Source organism: Pelodiscus sinensis, chromosome 2 (assembly GCF_052426305.1).
Source record: "Pelodiscus sinensis isolate ZL-2025 chromosome 2, ASM5242630v1, whole genome shotgun sequence".
Taxonomy (NCBI): Eukaryota; Metazoa; Chordata; order Testudines; family Trionychidae; genus Pelodiscus; species Pelodiscus sinensis.
In genome coordinates, this window is record NC_143053.1 from 94582410 (window position 1) to 94604701 (window position 22292).

General features: G+C 37.7%; 1 protein-coding gene across 3 annotated transcripts in view; it reads left to right on the top strand.

The window, feature by feature from the left end:
* DOK6 (docking protein 6) overlaps nucleotides 1-22292 on the top strand; it is a 363863-nt gene that overhangs the window by 140359 nt on the left and 201212 nt on the right. For all 3 annotated transcript variants that reach the window (XM_014572701.3, XM_006121422.4, XM_089776322.1), the window contains exon 2: nucleotides 6639-6746. In XM_014572701.3, coding sequence (XP_014428187.1) covers nucleotides 6639-6746 — 108 coding nt within the window. The remainder of the gene's footprint in view (nucleotides 1-6638; nucleotides 6747-22292) is intronic.

Genomic DNA, 22292 nt, shown 5'->3' on the forward strand with positions numbered 1-22292 from the left:
GCCACTTATAACAGATTTGGGAAAAGAAATGAAATGGCAATTCTGATGTGCAGTGATAACAAAATTACTATACAAGTAAATATATAGAAGATACATATTTTAAATTACAGTAAGGCACTGCAATACCTTAGGTAGAGTGCAGGCAAGGCCACGGCTGTGACACCCTTTCAGCAGGTAGCAGTATTCCAAAGGCAGTTGGCTGGCATGACTCCGAAGGGTCCTCCTGCTTGGCTGCATCCTGCATTGCATCCTGTAGCCCTCCCCCGTTTGTTTGTGGCCTGTGGTGCAGTTTGGGTAGATATGTGTTTTAGTAGTTAAATTCCTGGACTGTTGTGAAGCCAAAACAAAAAAGCAGTCAATATAATGGTCTTCTGTTGATATGTGTTTTAATAGTTAAATTCCTGGATTGTCATTGCTCACTAAAAGTGCTGTCATATGAGTGGAAATTGGGTAAATATTGCATTTTATTAATAGCAGCAGAACTGACTTAAATGGGGCCTACGTGTTGTATAGTCTTCCCTTAATTTTTGTATTCATGCCCGTCAGTGTGAAAAGCTATTTGCATATATATATGCAGCCACACTTAAGTTACGGCCCTCAGCATGTGTTGTGAGCATCATTGTGGCCCACAGGGCTTCCAAAGTTGAGTAGCCCTGTCCTATAGCCACCATCTATGCCCTGAATGATTCATTTTATCCTTAGAGTTTTTGTGGTGACGAGTTGCTTTTAGCTTTCCTGGAATAAAGATTTTTAAAGCAAGTGTTGATCCTCAGCTGGTCTAATTCACACTGGCTCTATTGAAGGCAGTACAGCTGCATTGATTTACTTCAGCTGAGGATCTGACACAGTAACACTTCAGGGAAAGCATGACTAACTCATTCTGACTTTCCCTCTCCTTTCCTTATTTATGTCTTAGTGTATTTTAGCATGATGCTTTTGAGGGTGATGATGATGCCTGCATGGTAAAACCTGAGTTTAATTTGAGTTAGGCTTCTGCTTTACTTTTCTGTAGGTTATATGTCACCCTGTAGTTGACTTTTTTTTTTAAGCAAGTGGAGGCTCCCAGCCACTCTTGACCTAAAGTTTGAACTTCTTCACTTTTCGTGCTTTTAAGGGAACCTCTGTAGATTTTGCATTATCATTTCAATATCTGAAAAGAGTTGCGCCCCCACTGAACGAGAGGGAGGGAATAGTAGTTAACCTTTACCATACATGATTACATGTAAATCAGAATGTTGTTGTTATATTAGTGCATTGCTTGGCTACATTCAATAGGTTCATTTAGCAAAAAAATTCCATCAGTAATGCTTCAGTGGCTGTTTCTGCTCAGCTGCAATTTCTGTAAGAAGATAGGAGCCTGAGTCACTAATTCTCTGAAGAGATGGCTGCTCCTTCAGCCAGGTGACAGTCAATTAAAGGTTCTCCAAGTTCCTTGAGACTAGTGAAAATGGCAGTCAGCTAGATTTAGGATGTGTCTACAGGTATAGCACTGCAATGCCACAGCTCTATCACTGCAGCTGCGCTGCTGCAGAGCATCTGAAGAACACATCCTATGACAATGGGAGAGAGCTCTCCTGTCAGCTTCATAAAACCACCTGCATATGTCCATAGGAGATGCTTTCCTGATGAAATAGTACTGTCCACCGCTCAAGGAAGCAGGGGACTGATACCCTCAATTGAGATCAGGTGTTGTCACAAAAAAATTCTTAATGTGTACAGTTACTAGCCAAAGAAGAGTTGAAAAACTTCTCAATAATCTCCTTGAAATAGTCGTAAGTGAGTGGTGGGTTCTGTGGAAATATTTTCTCTTATATAATAGATACTTGCTCAGGGACATATGTCAATGAATGGATGCCTGTTTAAATAGATTGGGCATTTAAAACTCTTTCAAAGCTTTCTTTAAATATTTAGGTATCAATGAAGATATGAACTGACATTAATTCTAATCATTGTCTGAGACCCAAGTTAGTTCTGGCTATATCGCCTTGTAAACGAGTACAGAAGCACTTAGGAACTTAAAAAAAAGGTGAAATGGGAGTGTTTAGCAGCAATATCCACACGATTCTAGTGTATAGCTTGCTATCATCATGTATTTTTAGTAGACAAAATTTTCTGCCTGGTACTTCCAAGAATATTTATGTGAATATCAATTTTAATAGGGCTAAAGTTGTGCTGTTGTTTCCCCCTAGCATCTCTTTATTAGTAGATTTGACATTGTGTATATCAATGTGAATAAAAATGGTTCTGTCACTGGCCAAACAAATACTTGCATGTATTATTCAAGTCAACAACCTTCAATAAACACAAAGTATCAAGAGAGCAGGAAATCAAGCTGTTGATTTCTGACATGAAGGAAAGATGATAGAACAGTTCTCAAACCTTTCTCTGCTCAGTTAATGGTACTTACTGTGACTTTTCTTATTATGTAAAGAACTTTTAAAGAACCACTGTAGATGATCAGAAAGACAGATTAGAAAAGTATTATGTGGAAAGAAGCAGCACTCCAAAGTTTAAAAAACATGTGTTTGGGAATAAAGTTACTTAAATATTAAGGACAATCAATCTCTTTTGCTCTTAGACGAACTATTCTTTGTCCCTCTTCACTAATAGAATTTACTCTCTTGACCCTTGATGTTGTTCCCCTTACACACATTCAGTAGTACTCATCCGAGAAGTATTATACAATATTAGGATGGAAGAAATCATTCTTTGCCTAGCACAAGTGTGCTGTGTATAGCTGCGCAGCATGAAGTGATGAGGGAACCTGACTGCTGGATATTCAGATTGGATTTGAATGAAATTGATTTGTGAAGAAAAGTGCACTGTTTAAAAAAAATACACTGCTATCACATAGAAAGAACCATGAATATTTCTTGCTTCAGTGCTAATCATTTGAGATTCACATTGGACAGCCTATGATGGCCCTTGTAATTATGATACTATATACAAGGGGGAAGAGAGTGTTGTATTTAAAAACCATTTTGTGTCAAGCTGCTAATCTTCTGGAATTTCCATAGGGAAAAACTATGAAGTTAGATGTAGCACCATGTTAGTGCAAGGTTTTGAGCTTCTTTGGTTTACCTACAATATAAAATGCTTAAGGCATTGAACTAGATCCAAAAAAAGGGACTTAGAACATCAGTGTCTAATGTTTAGGCACCGTATCATAAAGTGAAATACCAATTCCAGAGTTAGATGCCCAAACTCCCTATACATCCCTTACAAATGAGATCCACACAAGTTTTGATGTGAGCCCAATCCAGTTGACCCTTTGAAGAACCCTGATTCCTACAGGAGAGAGAAGTTTAAAAATGGTTAGCTGCAGAATCTCATTGGGGCTTAGATGTGAGCTAGGAGCTCAGGCAGTTAGAAAGAGGCAGATGTGCACATGCTTACTTGCAGATATTTAGGTGCAAACTTAAATGTGGAACTCTATCAGTGGAAACTTAAACATGTGGAGACTTCAGGCACCTACATGATTATGCAGCAGCTAAGAGAGGGTTTTGAGGATCTAAATTTTGGATATAGCAGTAAGGTGCCTAAATCCCTTTGTGAATCTAGCTCCAAGTATATGTCTAAGTGAGCTAGAAATTTTTTTGTAAATAATTTCCTGGCTTTATATTGGATGATTCATTTACAATGAAGCTGTGAAAATCAGAACATGAATTTTTACAGGGAACACTAATATTTTATAAACAAAACAACATACAGCTATAATATTTCTCCAATTGTTAAGCATCTGACACCGAATCTTTCATATTTGATACCAAAATATTTCAAAATCTTTGATTACCAGCTAATGATATCTAAAACTAGGCCAAGCATTAAAGAATAACTAACTTTTCTTGAACAATTAAAGGGACTTCTGTATGACAAAGTATCCTAAGTAATGAAAGCATTTACTTGCTATGCATTAACCCACTTACTCCAACTCTGAATGTGGTTTTTTTTCTTAGAACCTGGTCCAGAAAGTATAAAATTTCAAAATATAAAAACATGTTCTATCATGTCTTCACGTTTCATAAAAATAACTTATCAATTAAGCACCCTCATCTAGCATTAGAATTTTTCCAATTTCTTCTCCATTCCTAACTGTAAAAGAGCAAAAGTAAATATCAACGAATGTTCCTGAAGGTCAATATATTTAGGCAATTGCAGATCAAGGTGAAGTAGTTTCCAAGTCAAGAACCCTCACATGAAGCATCCTGCCACTAGCAGTCTCCCTGTTAAATATCAGGAATACTAGTTTCCACTGATCACAAATTTGAAGTCATCACATTAATTAAAATGACCAGCAGTGTTCCCCCTAAGGTGGGTGGCAGCACAGCTTCACAAGTGATTAATCAGCTCCTCCCAGTCAGTCAGCTCCTTGCATGGAGCCCTGAGCCTTTGACTGGGTAGGGCTGATTAATCACCTGTGAAACTGTGCTGCTGCACAGCTTAGAAGGAACATCGGTGATCACTTTAGTGTCCATATTCCAAACCATTTAGAGCAGTGGTCTCCAACCTTTTTACACCCAAGATCACTTTTTCAATGACAGAACAAGCCAAGATCTACAGCCCCACCCCTTCATTGAAGCCCCACCCTCTCTATTCTCCTCCGCTCCATCACTTGCTATCCCGAACCCTTATACTGCTGCTTTTTTCCCAATTCTTCTGCAGGAAGAGGTTTTTCCAACATTTGGTGTGTCTAGACTGGACCAAATGTCAGAAAACCCCCTTCTTATGGAAGCCCCCTTATTCCTCGTGGAAAGAGGAATAGAGGGGTGACTGAAAGATCACTAAAAGAAGCTGAAGAACAAATGCATCCCTGGATGCAGAAGTGTTTTTCTGGGATATCTCCGGAATCCTGAAAAACTCCTGCAGTCTAGCCTTACCCTCGCTGGGTTGAGACAGGATGTGTAGTCTCTGGGGTGGGAATGAGGGATTTGGTTGTGGGAAGGGGTGAGAGGTGCAAGTTCTGGGAGGAAATCTGGATTTTCTACAGTTACAGGAGAACAACTCTATACAAAGCTCATGATACCATCTACGTGTTTTGTTAGTCTTTAAGCCCTATGTATTGTTTTTTAAGTTTAACCTGTACAAACTAACTCAGCTACCCCTCTGAAGCTTCTATACAAAGCATCCCTCATGATGGCTTCTGAAGACTGCTTCTGTGAATGTTTTCAGAGAATCCCATAAGTCTAACTTCATTCAGAAGGTTTCCTGAAAGATAATTGTTTGCGGTGTTTTGCGTGAAATGAGACAATCCTATGCTCTCAAATGAACTCTCATAAAAAAATAAGACAACAAAAATACTGTATCACCTGTGAGCAAAAACTTTTTAAAAAATTATCCATATCTGATCTTTGTCCTCATTCTCAAAGGAAACCTGTATGGCAGCTTCAAACGATATATTGATCATGTCCCATTGCCATTTTTACTACATTATATTAATTTGATTACTACAGTGAGATAATTTTGAACAGCTTTTACAATTGTTTATACAGCAAACTCAACACGCACCTGATAGTGTCTGTGTTCAATGTACCCTTACATCCATCCACTAACAAGTTCACCAGTGTCAAATTGAGTTGCTGTAATCTCCCAACTCTTACTTCATATTCCCCTGTTTATACATAAAAAAAAAAATCATATTAGCCCTTTTGGCTAAGGCTTGGCACCATGATCCATACATTTGTTTAAAAATCACTGCCACTCATGTTAGAAAATAATAATATATATTTTGGAGAGATACCTATGTATATTACTTTGTAAATACTCAGAGCTCTTGTTGGACAAATGAGTACTTTACTTGGTTTTCTTTTTTCTCTATTGCCTTATTGATTTATCTACACCAAATTAACTAAATATGTGAATTTAAGGTGGATTAGTTAAACTTCATTAAACCCATGTATGTACATTCTCACTGAAAATTAAAGAAGCTTTAATTCGGTTTAATTTAATTCACTTTGGAAGTGAGTTGACTAAACAAAGGCCGTGGAAGTTTAATCCACATCAAATTCACACCTTTATTTAATTTGGATCAATTTTCCTGATTGTCCCAGTGAAGGGATCCCCTAAAATTGTTAGCTTTTTAGGACAAGGATTGCTTTTTACTATGTGAATGAACAGTGTCAGCACCTTGAGGTTCTGATTTAGCTTGATAAAAGAAATAAGAAATCATCATAATAATGAAAGTGTTTTGAAATGCTGTCAAAATAATTAAATAACAGCTCCTTGGCGATATTCCTTTTTTTATTTTTGCATTTTGATTTTAATTTGTGAAGGTCAAAATACAACTCGGTTCAAAAAAGAATTAGGGAAGATTATGGAGAATGGCTATTAGCCAAGATGTTCAGGGATGTATCCCCAAATGCAAAAAGCCAGGACTGGACCAGAGGCGTCGGACCATCAAAATTGCCCTGTTTTGTTGGTTCTTTCTGAAGCATCTGGCACTAGCCACTATCAGAAGGCAGGATACTGTGATAGAGGGAGAATTGATCTGGTCCAGTAAAGGTACTCTTGTCTGTAAAAAGAAGGCTGTTTTATTGGAATTTCTTCCCTTGGATCACCTGATGCATGTGATTTAGAATGCTAATGTTAATAAAGTTACATTAGAAACAGAGGATAATGGCATTGCTTCATTTTTCTTGCAGATTTTCAGACGCTACTGGTTGGTTTTCAAGAAAGCTTCTAGTAAAGGACCCAGAAGACTAGAAAAATTTCCAGATGAAAAGGCAGCCTATTTCAGAAATTTTCATAAGGTAGGTTCATCCCCAAGATTACAACTATTTGGATATAAGATATTTCTGATATGGAAACTCTTGAAAACAGTATTATAAGTAAGTTGAAGGGCATGATCCTCAGACCACTGAAGCATCCTATTGATATAATTGGTGAAGAATCAGGCCTCTGTTTCTGTCCAGATAAGCAAGAGAAGTTTATTCTTTTGATTATATAAGTATCTGTTATTTACATTAGTGTTTGCCTTGAAAATATCAGACTGCATTTACTCAGGGTATTTAAATAAAATATTTAACAATTATAAATTAAACATCAAGTCAATTTCATTTGATGCTAAATGTACCAGCTGTAAGTTCTAGTGAAATCAACATTTGGAATATTAAACATCATTTTCATAGAAGATTTCAAGATAGGTCTCAGCATTTTTTTTGAGTAAAAATCAGCATTGCTTCTAAATTGGCAGTCTTGATTGAATCAATTCCTTAGTGCTTTCTGTTTATCACAATCAGTTCTTTGGTGCAACTCAAGATGTTTGAGAATAGGATTTCCATTCCTGTCACTTCAGCTACTGTCATTAACTCACCACGTAGTACTGCAGTGATGTTGTGATAAAATGACATAATGCCTTGTATTTTTATAACAATCTTCCACCAGGGATCTCAAAGAGCAGAATAAACATTTGGAACATTTGGATTTAACCTGCCGCAGCTCTTTAAGTTAGACATTACCTCATTAGCTCACAGTTGGTCAAACTAAAACATAGATGTGACTTACCCAAACTTGCACAGTAAGACTGAAGGACCCAGGAGTAAAATCCAGATCTGCTGAGGTCTCAGTCTTGGGCTTCCCATCACAAGAAAACAAATTCCCATTTTATCTCCAATAAACTAAATCAACATTTTGACACCTGTCACAAGGGAAACTTAATCAAGTGGGTCACCTATTATTTCCAGGTGGAGATTTGTTCTATTTGTACTATTTCCTGGTGGATGTTTGTTTGTAGAAGTCTCTGTTAATGAGATACCCCATGCTGGTATTGGGTTAGGAGCTATGTAAAGAATTTGCACATTGCCCAGAGTAAGTCATCACTCTAGTATTCTAATTGTTAGATGTACCAGGTCTCTACCAAGCAAATATAGTCCTCCTCCTCCTCTTTAAAATGGGCTTGTATGAAGTGGAGACAGAGAGCATACACCTATTTCAACTTTCTGGTCTGTTGTTATTTTCTATTTAAATTCTCTGTTAGTAACATTGTCCTTTTTTTATGTCTAAAAATGACTACATCGCTAGCCCATCATTAATGAGAGACAGTTATGCCCACTCTTATTCATTTAATTGTGCTAACATGGTTCCCCTATAGTCCTTTGAGTATTTTATATGCCAGTTATTTCCATCAAATGGCTCACAACTGACGTCAAGAGTGACTTCCCCCCAAAACAGTTGTAATGTCACAATAAAGTGACATCTGCAAACAGGAAAATGGGGAGGAGTAGATAAGCTCCTCAGAAGCAAAGATCTCTTTTAATTTCAAATGTCTTAATTGATAAAGAAAGCTGAGTAGGATTTTAAAAGGAACAGGTTAAAACGACTAATACTAAGATAGTACCTTTCATCCAGAATACTTCAAAAGCACAGTAAAGCTGAATTGTCAGCTATATATTTTATAGACAAAACAATGACAACTATTTAAAAGTACATCAAAATAAAGTGTAGTATATTCCTGTAGGAGAGGATGTGGAGAATAATACCTTGTCCTGTTTCTATGACTGGTAGAATTTTGGAATGTAATAATATTAAAAGGAAAAAATTAATCTGGTCACCAGGGTGACATCTCCACTCTGTAAGAAGTGTCAGGAAATCATTGTACATGTCAAGCAATCAAGAATTAGAAAATTTTCCTCTCTTCCACACAAACATTTTAGAAAGTTTCAATGAGGCACTAGCAGTTTAATGGCAAGTAGTCAAATGGGGCAACTCTTTCTCTACTTAATCCTATGTCATACGTTGACATTTTATTTTGATCACTAATTAACTAGTTTTAGTTCACAAAATGTGGCTGGAATCTGATTGTTGTGTATATTAGGGGTGGATTTGACCCACACCCCTCCCTTTGGCCCCTTTTATACAAAGAAAGAGGGTGGGAGTGGTGTAGAGGGACCCATGAATGATTTTCCTTAGCTGGTTTATGAACTATCTGAGCAGCACCGCAACACTCAGTTATGCTAGGAACTTCTTACAGGCACAACACAAAATATCATCCGGAGTACTGCATTCCCCATAGACAATAGTATACAGATTATCCTAGATGCCTCAAGACTAAAGCTAGGTAAAACTCACCTGCTTAAGAGTTTAATTTATCAACACAAGCTTGGTTCAAGTGAAATTTCTTCCTCTCAGTGAATTCTAAGAAGAGATCTATATATATTTTGGCTGGAAATAAGACAAAATTGATAGCTTGAACTGAGCTGTTTGGATTCAAACATGAAGGAACCAAACTCCCAGCAAAGCAATGTTACGAAGTTTTTCCCATTTTTTTGCCCCTGTCACTTTGCTGTGAGAAGCAAATCTTCTGGATCTACAGTATCTCTGTTTTTCCAGTGGATCTCTCCCTTTGAGCAACGGCTGCCAATCAAGTTCAAAATTATACAGATTGCTCCTATGGAACTGTCTGAAGAACTTTATTTTCTGAAATCATTGGGACTCAACTTTCTTTGGGAGAAAGAATGGCCTGATTAACCCACTGCTCTCTTCTAGCCTTTCTTTCATCTTGTATGACAGCCTGATTAAATATTTATAAACATGAATGCAGGTAAGCATCATTTAGTGAAGAAATGCTTTTACTCTGGTATCCATATGTATAATATTATAATCTATGATTTCATTAATCGATGAGGAATTCTGTGGCACCTTAACCTCTAACACATTTATTTAAGGATATGACCAACTGGGCTCCAGCCCATGAAAGCTTATGCCCAAATAAATGTGTTAGACTTTAAGGGGTCACAGGACTCCTCATTGTCTTTGCTCAAACAGACTAACATGGCTACCCCTCTGAAATTAATTAATCAATTATTATAAATTCCCTTTTTTCCTCCCCCTTTCCATAAGGCTATGCATGGAGGTCTAACGGTTTGGTGTTGTCTAGTGATATTGTTGTTATTAATGGCAGTAATGGCGTTTAGTAGTATGGTAGTTCCTTATTGACAGACACTGCTGACAATAACAATAAATATTGCATTTATAGGTTGACATCATGTTGCTTCTGTTGGCTTCAGTTTTGGAGGTTAGCGTTTCTTGTACTATCATAAGACAATCCTTTGATTTCTTAGTAGAAATCTTTTCTGCTTAGAAAAGAATTTCAGATGGTATCTGATTCCAAGACTATATTTTAAAAAGACATGTATGATTTACTTACAATTCTAAATAAGTATGACCAACTGGCTGACGTAATATCTTTTATTGGATCAACTTTCAAGCTACACAAAGCTTCACGGAGCCCTTCTTCAGTGTAAGCATTATGTCTTCTATTATAACAAAAAAATCCCTCAAGTGTTATACTATCTGTTTAATACATACCATCCACAAAAGGATCCTGAAATCAGTTAATTCCTTTTGTGTTATGTCAAACTGACATAGCTTCTGCCTTTAAGATAAACACAAAAGTCATGTCAAATTCTTATCAAGGCAGAAACCTTTTAAGAACAAGACCTTTGAGATTACAGTACAATCACCATCCTAATTGTACTGTGTTTTTGTCTTTGAAGGATGAGATCTTTGCCATGCTTTCATTATACTTTACTTTGTGATAGATCATGTCTTTGCAGAGTAAAAGCAATGTATTGTTGCACTGATCTATATCTGACACAGCACATACTCCCCTATACACTGGTACAGTTCTGTGGCTGTGCATGTTAGAGGAAAGCAAGATCCTAGGCCCACATCATCCTTTCTCACCTACATGTTCAAAGGAGTGATACAGGACCCTGATCCTCAAGAATGTTCTCATAGTGCCTTTGAAAAGCCATTTATTCCCTGTGTATTGGAAAAAATGGCATGGCTGAACCCTCAGAATGGTTTGGGTGTATAATCTTGGTGTTCCTGCTATAGATATTACTTTTACAGATTACCAGTTATTTTCTGATTGAGCTTATCACTATGCAGTTTCGTTAGTATTTTTATTTATTATTTGTATTATTGTTACTGTAGTATTCAGAAGACCTCATTAGACAACGATCCCTTTTGGTAGGTGCTATATTCTTGAGGGGGGTTTTTTTTTTTTTGAGCTGTTGGGTGTTTCTTGGCTTATAATTATTTTGTAATTAATACAGAATTGTTTGTGTTTGGGTGAAGAATTTAGATGTTAATCATAAGGTTATTTTCTTTCTGTCTCTACACTAGAGGTTTTAATGAAGTATTTTCAGTTGTTCTGTAACATTCTAATAATGCTAAATATGAAACCTTTTGAGTTTTTGCTATTTGGACAAACTTCTGCTTGATGTAATGTGCTTGTGCTGATAGATGTATATATAAAAAGGATAAAGTGAATCTCACAAATGTAATGTCAGTATTTGTTATTAACTCATCTAGAAACCTAGAGGGAACAAATTATAAAATGCAGAATGATGAGTAACTACACAGCTTCAAGAAAAATAGAAATGGTCTGCTATTCAGTGGTAATCTTTTCCATTTAATTCAAATAGATGTGTGCTAACTGCAGACCATTGGCAATTGGGAATATCGTGTAATTTCAGAGGTTATTTTGCATTTTGATTCCTTTGAGAGCATATTTTACCCATGGATACCTTATCTTTGATGGCAGCATTCACAACTGGACAGAATATGACTTTTCTGACTCTGTTCTTATATTTCTCAGTACTCACCGGCGCACTGTTGATTATGCTTAGCATTTCTTACCTCATGCTGTATTGTATTATGACACAATGTCCCTTGTGCAGAAATTTAATCTCTAGTCCCAATATGCCTTTGTGTTTGGAGATAACTGGGATCCGGGGGGAGTGGGAGTTCCTTTCATCTGTCGAGGTTTTATTTCTCTACCTCTAGTAAGGGCAGTTCATTTTGTATTTTTTTTTCAGATGGTCTTACCAAACTGTTTCCAAACTAGTAGCACTTGAATTATACTTACTTCAGTGTCTTTTCCCCCACAGTTCCTTGCTGTTACTATGTACAGTTATCTTTAAAGCATACCCGTATAAAGACCTCACCAAGCCTGTTTCACAGTTAGGGAAGCTTTTTTACAATTTCTTGATCACTTTCTGAATTTTAGTTGGTATTTAGAATAGTGGTTTCTGCAGTATGGTTTCTCCTGGTTGATCAGCTGATTTCTTCCTGTTAACATATTTATAAAAATGCTCCCAACAATGCTCAACATTGTCAGCACTACTTTTTTAATCTGAGAATATTTTTGTTGTGTTTTAACCAGGGATTAGGAACTCTTCGCCACTGGACAGTTAACCTTGCAGACTAACAGTCCCCAGTACAACCGATCTTGCACTGATTTTAGTCTTTGTTAATTTCAAAATATTTCAGAACAGGTTTTTTCCCTGACAAATTCCCTAAGGCATTTTTCTTACAATCATGCCTTGTCAATCTGTACTGTACTCAAATGTCATTTCAATTTGAACATTTATTTGTGAAAAATTGGGTGACTTTTTTTAAAGATACAGTAACATGTTCATGATTTTTAGGCCTCCACTTTTTAGGTTCTTTGTGCAATTACTCCTGTCTTTCCTATTTGCACTGTACTTTTCCCCTAAACTTGCTGGTGCCTGTCTAACAGATCACATTCATCCATTCTGGAATGTATTCATATTGAAGTCACGTTTCTTCTCACTGGCATATTGCAGAATATTACAGTCTCTTACTTTGTTGCTTATGTTTGATGCCAATTAGCTGTTATATCCACCTCATTTAGACCCCGCTTCCCAGTTTGGGGTATTATTATGATTAATGTTGATTATTGATAATATTAATAACAATAGTTGACTGCAATTCCAAAGGGATGTTGTTTAAACATATGTCCACCAAAAGGAGGACTGGAAATTCTGAGTTTTGTACCCTCGATATTGAGTCAGACTTGCCAAAAAACTTTGGCTTGTATCCAAACCTTAAAATTCTTTCATTTTGAAGTCTAGACATGCCTTCTTTAAATGTTTTAATGCATAGTCCTCATGTTTCCGTATTGTAAAACAGGGCTAGGGAACACCCACAGCTAGCGTAGATCTGGCCCCCAAGCATCTGGCCCCAGAATCGGGGAGCCAGCGCTGGCGCTCCAGCCCCACAGCCTGCCCCGTTGTTCCCCTGCTATGGAGCTCCCCACAGTGGAGAGGAGAAGGGGGCTCCGAGTCCAGGGGAGGATCTGACCCATGGGCTCTGCCTAGCTGTGCAGGAGGGGAGAAAGTGGCTCCACGCGCTCTTTCCTGTCTCCTGTTTCCCTGGCTGGGGAAATGGAAGTGCAGAAAAGCACTGTCTGGACGCTTTTCTCTTACCACTCCAATTGCCTACAATCATGGCCAATAGGAGCTATGGAGAGCAGTGGGGAACATTGAGCCATGTGCGTCAATAGGACTATGTTTAATCCTTTTTTTTCTGAAGCAGGGTGACTGCCACACTATAATCTTCTATTGGGAATACTGATATGAAGAATTAATTTAGTTTCTCTGCGATGACCTTGTTTTCCTTGAGTGCTCTAGAACCTCTATCACCCGTAGTTCCCCAGACTATTTGGCATGATTCCTGCTTCTGATGTACGTTTGCTGGTAATTTTTGTGTCCTTAGCTATTTGCTCTTCAAATTCTTTCATTCTTTGACTTGCCGGAGTTTGAACCTTATTTTTTTCTCAGTAGGATTTGACTGTTTTCAGTTGTAACTTAGGCCTAGATTTTTAAAGCTGTTAGGTATTGCAGTGCTAAGTGCTAAAACATCAAACTGATTTAGAAGCTTAAAAGGCAAGTTTTCAAATGTATTCAGGTACCAGAATCTCATTTTCAGTGAAGATTTTGAACCTACAGACCTTTTAAAAATCTGGCCTTAAGTGCCTAATTTATTTTTGAAAGTGATAGGTGTTCCAATGCCTAAGTCACTATTGAAAATGGGTCTTAAGGACTCATTGAAAATGTCACCTGCTTTTTCCACTGCACTTCAGTCTTGAGTTTTGAAAATGTTGCAGTTAATATGTAAAATGAAAATCCATCTTTACTAAGTTTATTTGGAGGCTGCGTGAAGATGAAAATATGTATTTGTTAGAAGAGACCTGCCCTGAAAGTGATAACTGATTATACTGAACCTCATTTAAATGAGTAATTGTTAGAAAAATAAAGTAATATACTGAGTGTTGTGCACACCAAACCGTAAAATTTGCAGTAATTATCAGCCCCCCCTCTTAAATATATAGCTATCTGAGTAATGTTGTTGTCCAAAACAGGCACCAAAAAGCAAATTACAAAATATAATTGGACCTGTGCAGTAATAAAGTTGTTAGTTTCTGAGCACCGAAGGGGAGAATATAAGATATCATAATGAAATCCCCTTCAATTAAGAGGGTATAAAAGCCATTCAATTGTTACTTCATCCCTGTACAGTCAAAATGGACAAAGCACCATTTTAACGTGATGACTGAAGAGTGAGGACTTGAGTGAACTCTTACAACATTGGACCTAAATGGTGCAAATGATTACACTTGTAGTCCCATTGACTACTCTTGTGTGGAATTGTTTGAAATATTTTGTTTTTAATTAATTGTATGGTAGAAAGGACAGTTGAATAAAACATTATTCAGAAAAGGAGTTTTCTCATCAAGTATTTTCATATGAAACGATTAGGTCTCAATAATAACAAATCAGATGTCCTAGGTGGCCAAACTATTGTATCTGAATTTTATACAGTCAACAACATTTTAAAAAAAATAATATGATCATAGTTGTGATTAGTCTGCCTTAGTGCTAAATAGGCTGTTGTGTTACTGCCTTGCACAATCGGGTAGGTATGTAGTGAATGAAATGGAATTATTGCATGAAGAGAAAATATAGTCTCGTAGTTAAGGCAGTTGGATACTGCCCTGGAGAATTAGATTCTATTTCTGCGCCAGCCACAAAGTTCTTATCAAGCCACTTTTAAACTAAACTTTTCATAGATATCACTAATTGTGTCTGCCTTGTTTTCTGGGTGCCTGACTTGGGACCCAAGGGTACGATTTGCTGGAGTGTGGAGAATTTAGAGCTGCAGCTAAACACAATGAAAGGTTTGCTTTGAACGTATAAAGTACTGTCTAATGGTAGATATGCTGATAAATCAGGATGTATCTGTCTCAAATTGGGTCTCCAAGTTAATGGATAAATTTTTACCCCAATCTCTCTACCTCTGCTCCTTATCTCCCAAATAGGAATGACAGCCTTTCACTTTATAGAGATGTGTTCCGAAGCTTGTGAAGCATTCAGATACTATAATGATAAGCAGCATAGAAAAGCCCATGAAGCAATTAATAATTCTTTCTTTGGGGCAGGGTGTAAATAGTGAATAGTAAAGGCATAGTGAGGAATGAACAATTGAATAATAAGTATAAATATTGAATAACTGCTCATTCACTGAGCCCTCTTCATCAAATGCAATGAATAATGCAGCGATTCTATGGAGAAAAAATAGAATGTGGTCAAGTAATGAAGATTATATCATAAAGCGTATGCACCAAGGGATGAATAAAGCTTACAAAGTTTATGTTAATTCTAATCTTTCCTAGCTTTTAGTGATTGACTTTTCAACCATAATATTCTTTTATCATAGGCTGTATTTCTTTAAGTTTGTAACAGATTAAAGAAATTGACTATTTTTTTTATTTTCCAAGTTGAAGAAGTGAACATCATAAACAAGAAAAGGTAAATGTAAACCATTTCAAATGTAACCATTTAACATACTATCAGTAACATTAGTAAAGAAAATTTGTTTTTAAACATGTATGATTTTTAAATAAAATGGCCCCTTTTAAAGCTACATTGCATTTTATTCGGTGAATCATGGAATGAGCATCGATAGGTTTCTCAAATGGGGAGCGAACAAGAAACATTCTTAATAGCAGACAGGTAGAAACATCACATCCAAACACATTAAGATTGAATATGATGCTGGGGAAGACATTTAAGTTTATTGTCACTTTCACCCTCTGTGGGTGACTAAATATAACAAGCCGTATGGGCATTTAAACCAGAACGAGCCTTTTCTGCAAGAGAGCTCTTCTAGAGTAAATAAAAAAGAACAATTTATTATGAATATTGCTATAGAAATTCTGTCTGTAATTTTTACTACTTCATAGAAGGAAATTTGAAATTCAAATCACTGGCTGATGAAGAATGCTATTAAAAATGCATTAGGGTTGAAAGTGTAGCTGTAGATAATTGTCATAACTGATATTCTAAACAAATTTATCCCCAAAGACAATGAAGCTAAAAGAATTTTCACATAATAAGCTAATAAATTTCATTTTAATTTTGAAAGCAAATGTAATAGAAACAATGAAAAGAAGTTTTAGAAGAATAAATACTAGAAATGTCACTTTAAAAACAGGAAAAATCTCAGATAGAAGAACTGTACTTTCATTTCAGATTCTTTCATTCACTTACCTCAAACCAATTACGGTAAAACTCCAATAGTCCGGCATCCAATAGTCCGGCACTCCTGATACTCCGGCATCAAAATGGCAAGAGCCTAGTGAGTGAGCTTCGGCAAAAAATGAGTCACAAGGTAACAGAGACAGCAGCTGAACTGAGCAAAAAGGGTAAAAAAGGGTTAAAAATGAAAACATTACAGTATACTGTATACAGTATGTACAATAAAAAGGGTTAAGAACACTTTATATACAGTATATACATAACCAGTTTATAGTACCTCCTGATACTCCGGCATATCTGATAATCCGGCTCCACCTAGGTTCCATACGTTCCGGATTATCGGCAGTCTACTGTACTCCCTTTCTCAGTGGCACTATGGCTCAATATCTTTTGGGTCTCTAATACAGAGTATCCTCCTCTTTTTCAGATAATTCCTAAATGAAATTAGACAGAATTCTGAAAGGATCTTTTTAACTTCTTTGTGCTGCTTCAGATGTAGTAATGTAAAATGCTTAGTATAAAAACCATTTATATCTTTGTACCCAATTAACTGTTTTAGCTTCTGTAAATACTATAGGGAATGCCACAAGGAATGTAATATGGTTTTTTTTGTACATTGCAACTGTGATGATTATAAATGTGCCTTAGAGAAAAAGTTCCTAGGGCTTATCTTCATATACAGTAATACAGTGGCGTAACAAGGTTTATCTGCTTGTCAGTGCCCTTCTGTGGCCAAGGGTGTCTGGTAAGCTCCTTGCCTGGCCAGTTGTAGCAGAGGAAATGTCGGTATATGGCCTGGGACCAGGCTTCTTCTTGCCCCTTTGTTGTAGCTGCTAGGGTATGGAGGGAGAGGAGGGGACACAGGACCACCCGCTCCTCTGGGTCCTGGCTCAGGGACCTTATAAGTATCAGGTGCCTGCTATGAGTCTCCATTGTTTGCTCCTTCCTTGTTCCCTGGGCCATTTCCCCAGGATGCTGCTCTATCTGGTCATCTCAAGGTTCTGAGGCTGGGTTCTCAATAGACCCTGTTAAGGGTGCTATCAACTCTTCTAGTTGGCTTGTGGCCAGTCTTCAGCCACTGGACCTGGGCCTCACCCAGACCTAAAGTTCAGCTTGCACTCGAACCTGTTTGCAGTGCTGCTGTTCTCCCAGTCAGTACATAGGTCTGTCTGGGTCAAGCTCCTGTGACGAACTGCCAGGCCCTAGCCCAGCAGCCTCTGTTATGTTGATCTGCTGAGCCCTCATTGGCCACTGCAGAGGCAGCCATTCTATCCTGCCCGGAGCTCCTCTTTTCTGCTCCTCTCGCTGGGGTGGGGTGTGGCAAGGCCTCCAGCCTCCTGTAGGGGGTGTTGGGACTTAGTCCATCCCATCACAAGTGGATAACACACTAGTACAGCTGTAGCACTTTAGTGAAGATGCTATTTTGCTGATAGGAGCGCTTCCTGACAGTGTAGTTAAGTCATCTGCCCAAGAAGGGGTGGCTATGTTGTGTAGTGGAGACCTTGTCCCAAGTGCGTAGGTCACTTTTGACAATAGGACTTAGGACTTATCTACACTGCATTGCAGGATATAAATTGCAAAATACACCAAAGTATTGCACTCTAACTGTCCTGGGTGAATACTGTTGGAATAAACTGAAAGATACTCGGTCCACATTAACATACTCTACATGATGGGTAGACACAGCCAAAAATCTCTCATATTGCTCAGGTCTTGTCTAGAACATTTATTTTGTGGCAAGCTGGGGTAAAAATGTATCCTGCCCCAGCCTGCTGTACACTTAATGTCCACGTGTATTCTGTAGCTGCACAGTAAATGTTCCATAGTGCACTTTAACCTATTTCCATTTCAAAGAGGATAGATGAAATTTCACTGCATAAATTTTAGTGTGTGGCAGCAGGGTTCACAAGAATGCTTAATGGACAACAGACTAATAATGGCTAGATTTACATTTTAGCTTGCCATCAAATAAATGTTCATGTAGACAAGGCCTTAGGTGCTTTGAAAATGTTAGCCTTAATCTGGTAACTTTATGTTTATTACAGTTTATTTTACAAGACCACCAATCCTGCAAAGGTTTATGTACATGATTAATTTTAAGTGCATAGGACTATTTGTGCTTAAAGTTAAATACATGCTTAAATGATTTGCTGAATCAGGGCCAAAATCTGTAATTTACTTTTGTGAGGAGAAACATCAATTCTAGACACCAGCCCTGATACCATATGAGCTCCATATGGACAGCATCCTTTTGAAGTTAGTGAGGCTAATGCAGGCTTGGCAATATACTAATACGGAGCACCTTGACCCACTTTAAGACTTAAACTGTTGATGTAAATTATGCCTTAAATTTTGTGCACCTGATTTTTTTTCTGTCGGTTGAAGCTAATGAAATGGTGAAATGGCCATGTCTCTCCATATAGATGTTTCTCATTTTAATTTGTCAGACAAAAAATTCAAAAATCATTGGGGCAAACTTTCACCTGATTAAAAATGGAGTAAATCATACTTATTTTTGAACATTGCACGATTTTAGATGTTTGTGCAGAGTTCAACATATATCCCTAGTGAAGGAGCCTGAATCTGGGTTTACGTCATTTTAAAGCTTCAGAGGGATAGCCGAGTTAGTCTGTAACAGGAAAAACTTAAACAACAAATAGTCTGGTAGCACTTTAAAGACTAACAAAACATGTAGATGGTATCACGAGCTTTCGTGGGCACAGCCCATTTCTTCAGGTGACTGGAGGGTTGAATGTCCAGAACCAAGCTCAGAATTCAGCAGCTCAGTATTTCCAAAGACTATTCTATTGTTAAAACCTAATGAATGTATTTTGCTATACATACACAAGGGAATTTTGAGTCACAAGTTGTTCCAAAACAATTTCAAACTTAATAAATAGCTGTTAGAGACAGACCTGGAATTCTTATTATGGTGTCATTTTTAGCAAATTATGGGCAACATTTAAAAGTTGGGAAAATGTATTTACCAATTCAATTCCACTCAAACTAAAATCATTCCACTCAAACTAAAATTCCACAGTTTTTAAAATTAAATTTGGATTCTAAATTGCAGGATTCTTTTAACCAAAAGAATATTTTAATCATGTGCCAAGATGATTGTTCTATGATATTCAGTTTGAGAATCAAAATGAATGGTACACTTTTGGAAAATATATGGGTAGGGGAGACATGGAGGCTGGTTTTTTTAATATTACAGTTGTTTAATCTTTGCATGGTACAAAGTATTGCTTTGAAGTATAAAGGCAACTCTTTTACAGTGCTCCTGGCCAATCGTCTGCAGTTGTAAAATGGAGTTTAAAGCCTCATTGTTTTCTATCTCATTTTAATCATCAAGAGCACTGGAACCCCAGTGGGCTGGCTGATTTTACGGATTATGCAGCAGTTGTTCAATTCTGGGAGCATTACAGCAGTATACTTCAAAAGACAAAGTGAAATAACTTGCTGTGATGAGGGCTCTGCCTTATTATAAAATGAATTCCAGTCTGTGTGCATAATTTGCAATGATCAAGCAGATGGTAGTGCTGACCTATAGAGACCGTGAAGCACTTAATATATGTTGAGGAATGTGTAGCAAACCACCCTCACAAAATAAGGGTTTTTTTCCCAAAAAATATTTAGACGTCATAGAAACAAAACAAAAGAATTCTGGAATGAATTTGTTTAAAGTTGTATGGCAATTGTACAGATTTTGCATCATGGGATGTGACAGGGTAACCTTACTGGGAGTCAGCTAATAGTTAGCTAATGATGCTAATAGTGATGCTTTGTTAACAATGAGAGTCAACCAGTTTTAGGGTTGAAAAGATAAATACAGTTTTCAAGGTTTTTTTAAATTATTTAAATTCTAAGAATAAATTCTACCTTTTTATTTGTTTTTCACTCCGTTCAAAATTTAGGATGGTAGAGATGGCATTCTCATAAATAACTGAATTTTTATCTTCTGCATGTTAGGTTTTTTTTAAAAAGATCGAATTTAAAATAAAAATGTGATAAGAAACTAGAATGTTGATTTCTTTGAGCTGTGCAGATTTTCTCCTGTTAAATTGTCATAGTCATTGTGGTACCTTGTCTATCTTTTCTGTTTATTCTTTCTCACTCACTGTAGGGCTAGTCTCTCTCTCTCTCTGTCTCGCTCGCTCGGTGTGATTCACCCATCTGTTACATGAGATTCCCTAGGATGGAGACTCTCTGTGTTGGGCCTGGAAACATGTGCTTGCAACTCTTTGTACTGGGACAAAATGGCTGGAGGCAGGTCCTAGTGAGCAAGGATGGAGGTAGCTATGTCTCCCTGGCAGAACTCCTGGAGAGTGGCATTACTGCTACAACTGCCTGGCATCTCTTAAGGGAAAATCCACGCACAATGGTGGAAAGAGCTGTGTGCTGAGTCAGTAGGCTCTGGTCATTATTTACATTCTCTCGTTCTTCTGTTCTGTTCTGTTTTTTCATAGTTATTCTGTTATTACTCTCTTCAGCCTTTTTCTAATTCTGTGTTGTCTTGTTTGCCATTCAGTTTTGTTACTTCCCTTCTGAAATAGATTTTTAAATATTTTTAGCGGAAGCTTGTTTTATAGCCTTCTGTATCTGTGCTTAAAAAGGAGCACTGGAGCTAGGATAGGAAACTGCATCTCATGCTAATTGCTCTGGTTTGCAGAGAAGGATTTGCTGTCCCATATTGGTAGATTTTAGCTTCCACAAATATCCCAAGATGCTCACAAATCTGGGATGTATATTTCCCTGTAAATATGGACTTGTGCATTTACTCAGGTCTCCTTGCTTCTCCTTGCATGGGTTCCTTTAGAATTACAAACATATACAACTACAGCACAGCCTTCCCTTGCTGTCAATAGGGCTCAGCCATGTAAAAGGAGATACTTTGCAGTTGTCTGTCTGCAAGCCTACTGGGACCACATAGGATCACTGTACATCCAGCAGTTGCTCCTTCCATTTCCAGCAGTGTTGACTCTTCTGGCATAAGGGACTTCTGTAGGGATGGAATTTTCATTGACTACTTGCTTAGTCGGTAAGGAGGAGGTTGGGTGCTCGTTATCCCAGCTGCCTCTGCCTTTTAAATGTAGTAAGAGCTGCCAAGCAGAAGCACAGCAGTCAACCCGGGGCAAGCAGAGACTGCTTCAGGGACCGTTTCCCTGCTGTGCCTCTGCCTCCCTTGCCCCCCCCCCCCTCCAGTGGAGACAGTGCTGGGGGGAACTGACTTTAAGTCGGCTCCTCTAGGCACCGGCTCCTGCTCTTTCCCACGCTTGCTGTCTCTCTCTCTCTGATAGAGAGGCAACAAGGGAGGGGAGAAGTGACTAGTTGAGTCACTACTCAGCTACCCTATAAGCTACCTTATCAGGTAGTCGACTAGTCACTTAAATCCCAAGACTTCTGTAGTGTCTGCTGAGTAAAAATGCAGAAGAGCTGCTGCCCTTTATCATTCCATTGGCTTTCCCTTTCTTACATCATCATGTGCTTGGTATTGCACAGCAAATGGTAGTAACATGTGGGCCAGTATTTAGAAAGAAAAAGGTGAACAGCTACATTTTACAGTCCTCCTATTTCTGTAGTAACAGGAAGTGCTAGAAATCCATTCCTTCTAATTCAGACATTTTATTCCACCCAGACAATTTTACAAGTTTCTGTGGAATGAAAATATTGTGAGGTACATGGACTCTCCAGAACATTCCCTGTCCCACTTCCAGACATGAGGCATATTTTTAGAATTATTAAAACTGTGTATGCCTATCAATAAAACACTTGGTGTTTTCAATCTCCTCTGATGATACTAAGAAAAAGTGGTGTAAATGAAATTACTATAAGGTGGGTGCACACCTGGTTGAAAGACAGTACTCAAAGTGTAGTTACCAGTGGCTTACTGTTGAACTGGGAGGGATGTATTTAGTAGGATCCCACAAGTGTCCAGTATTAATCAGT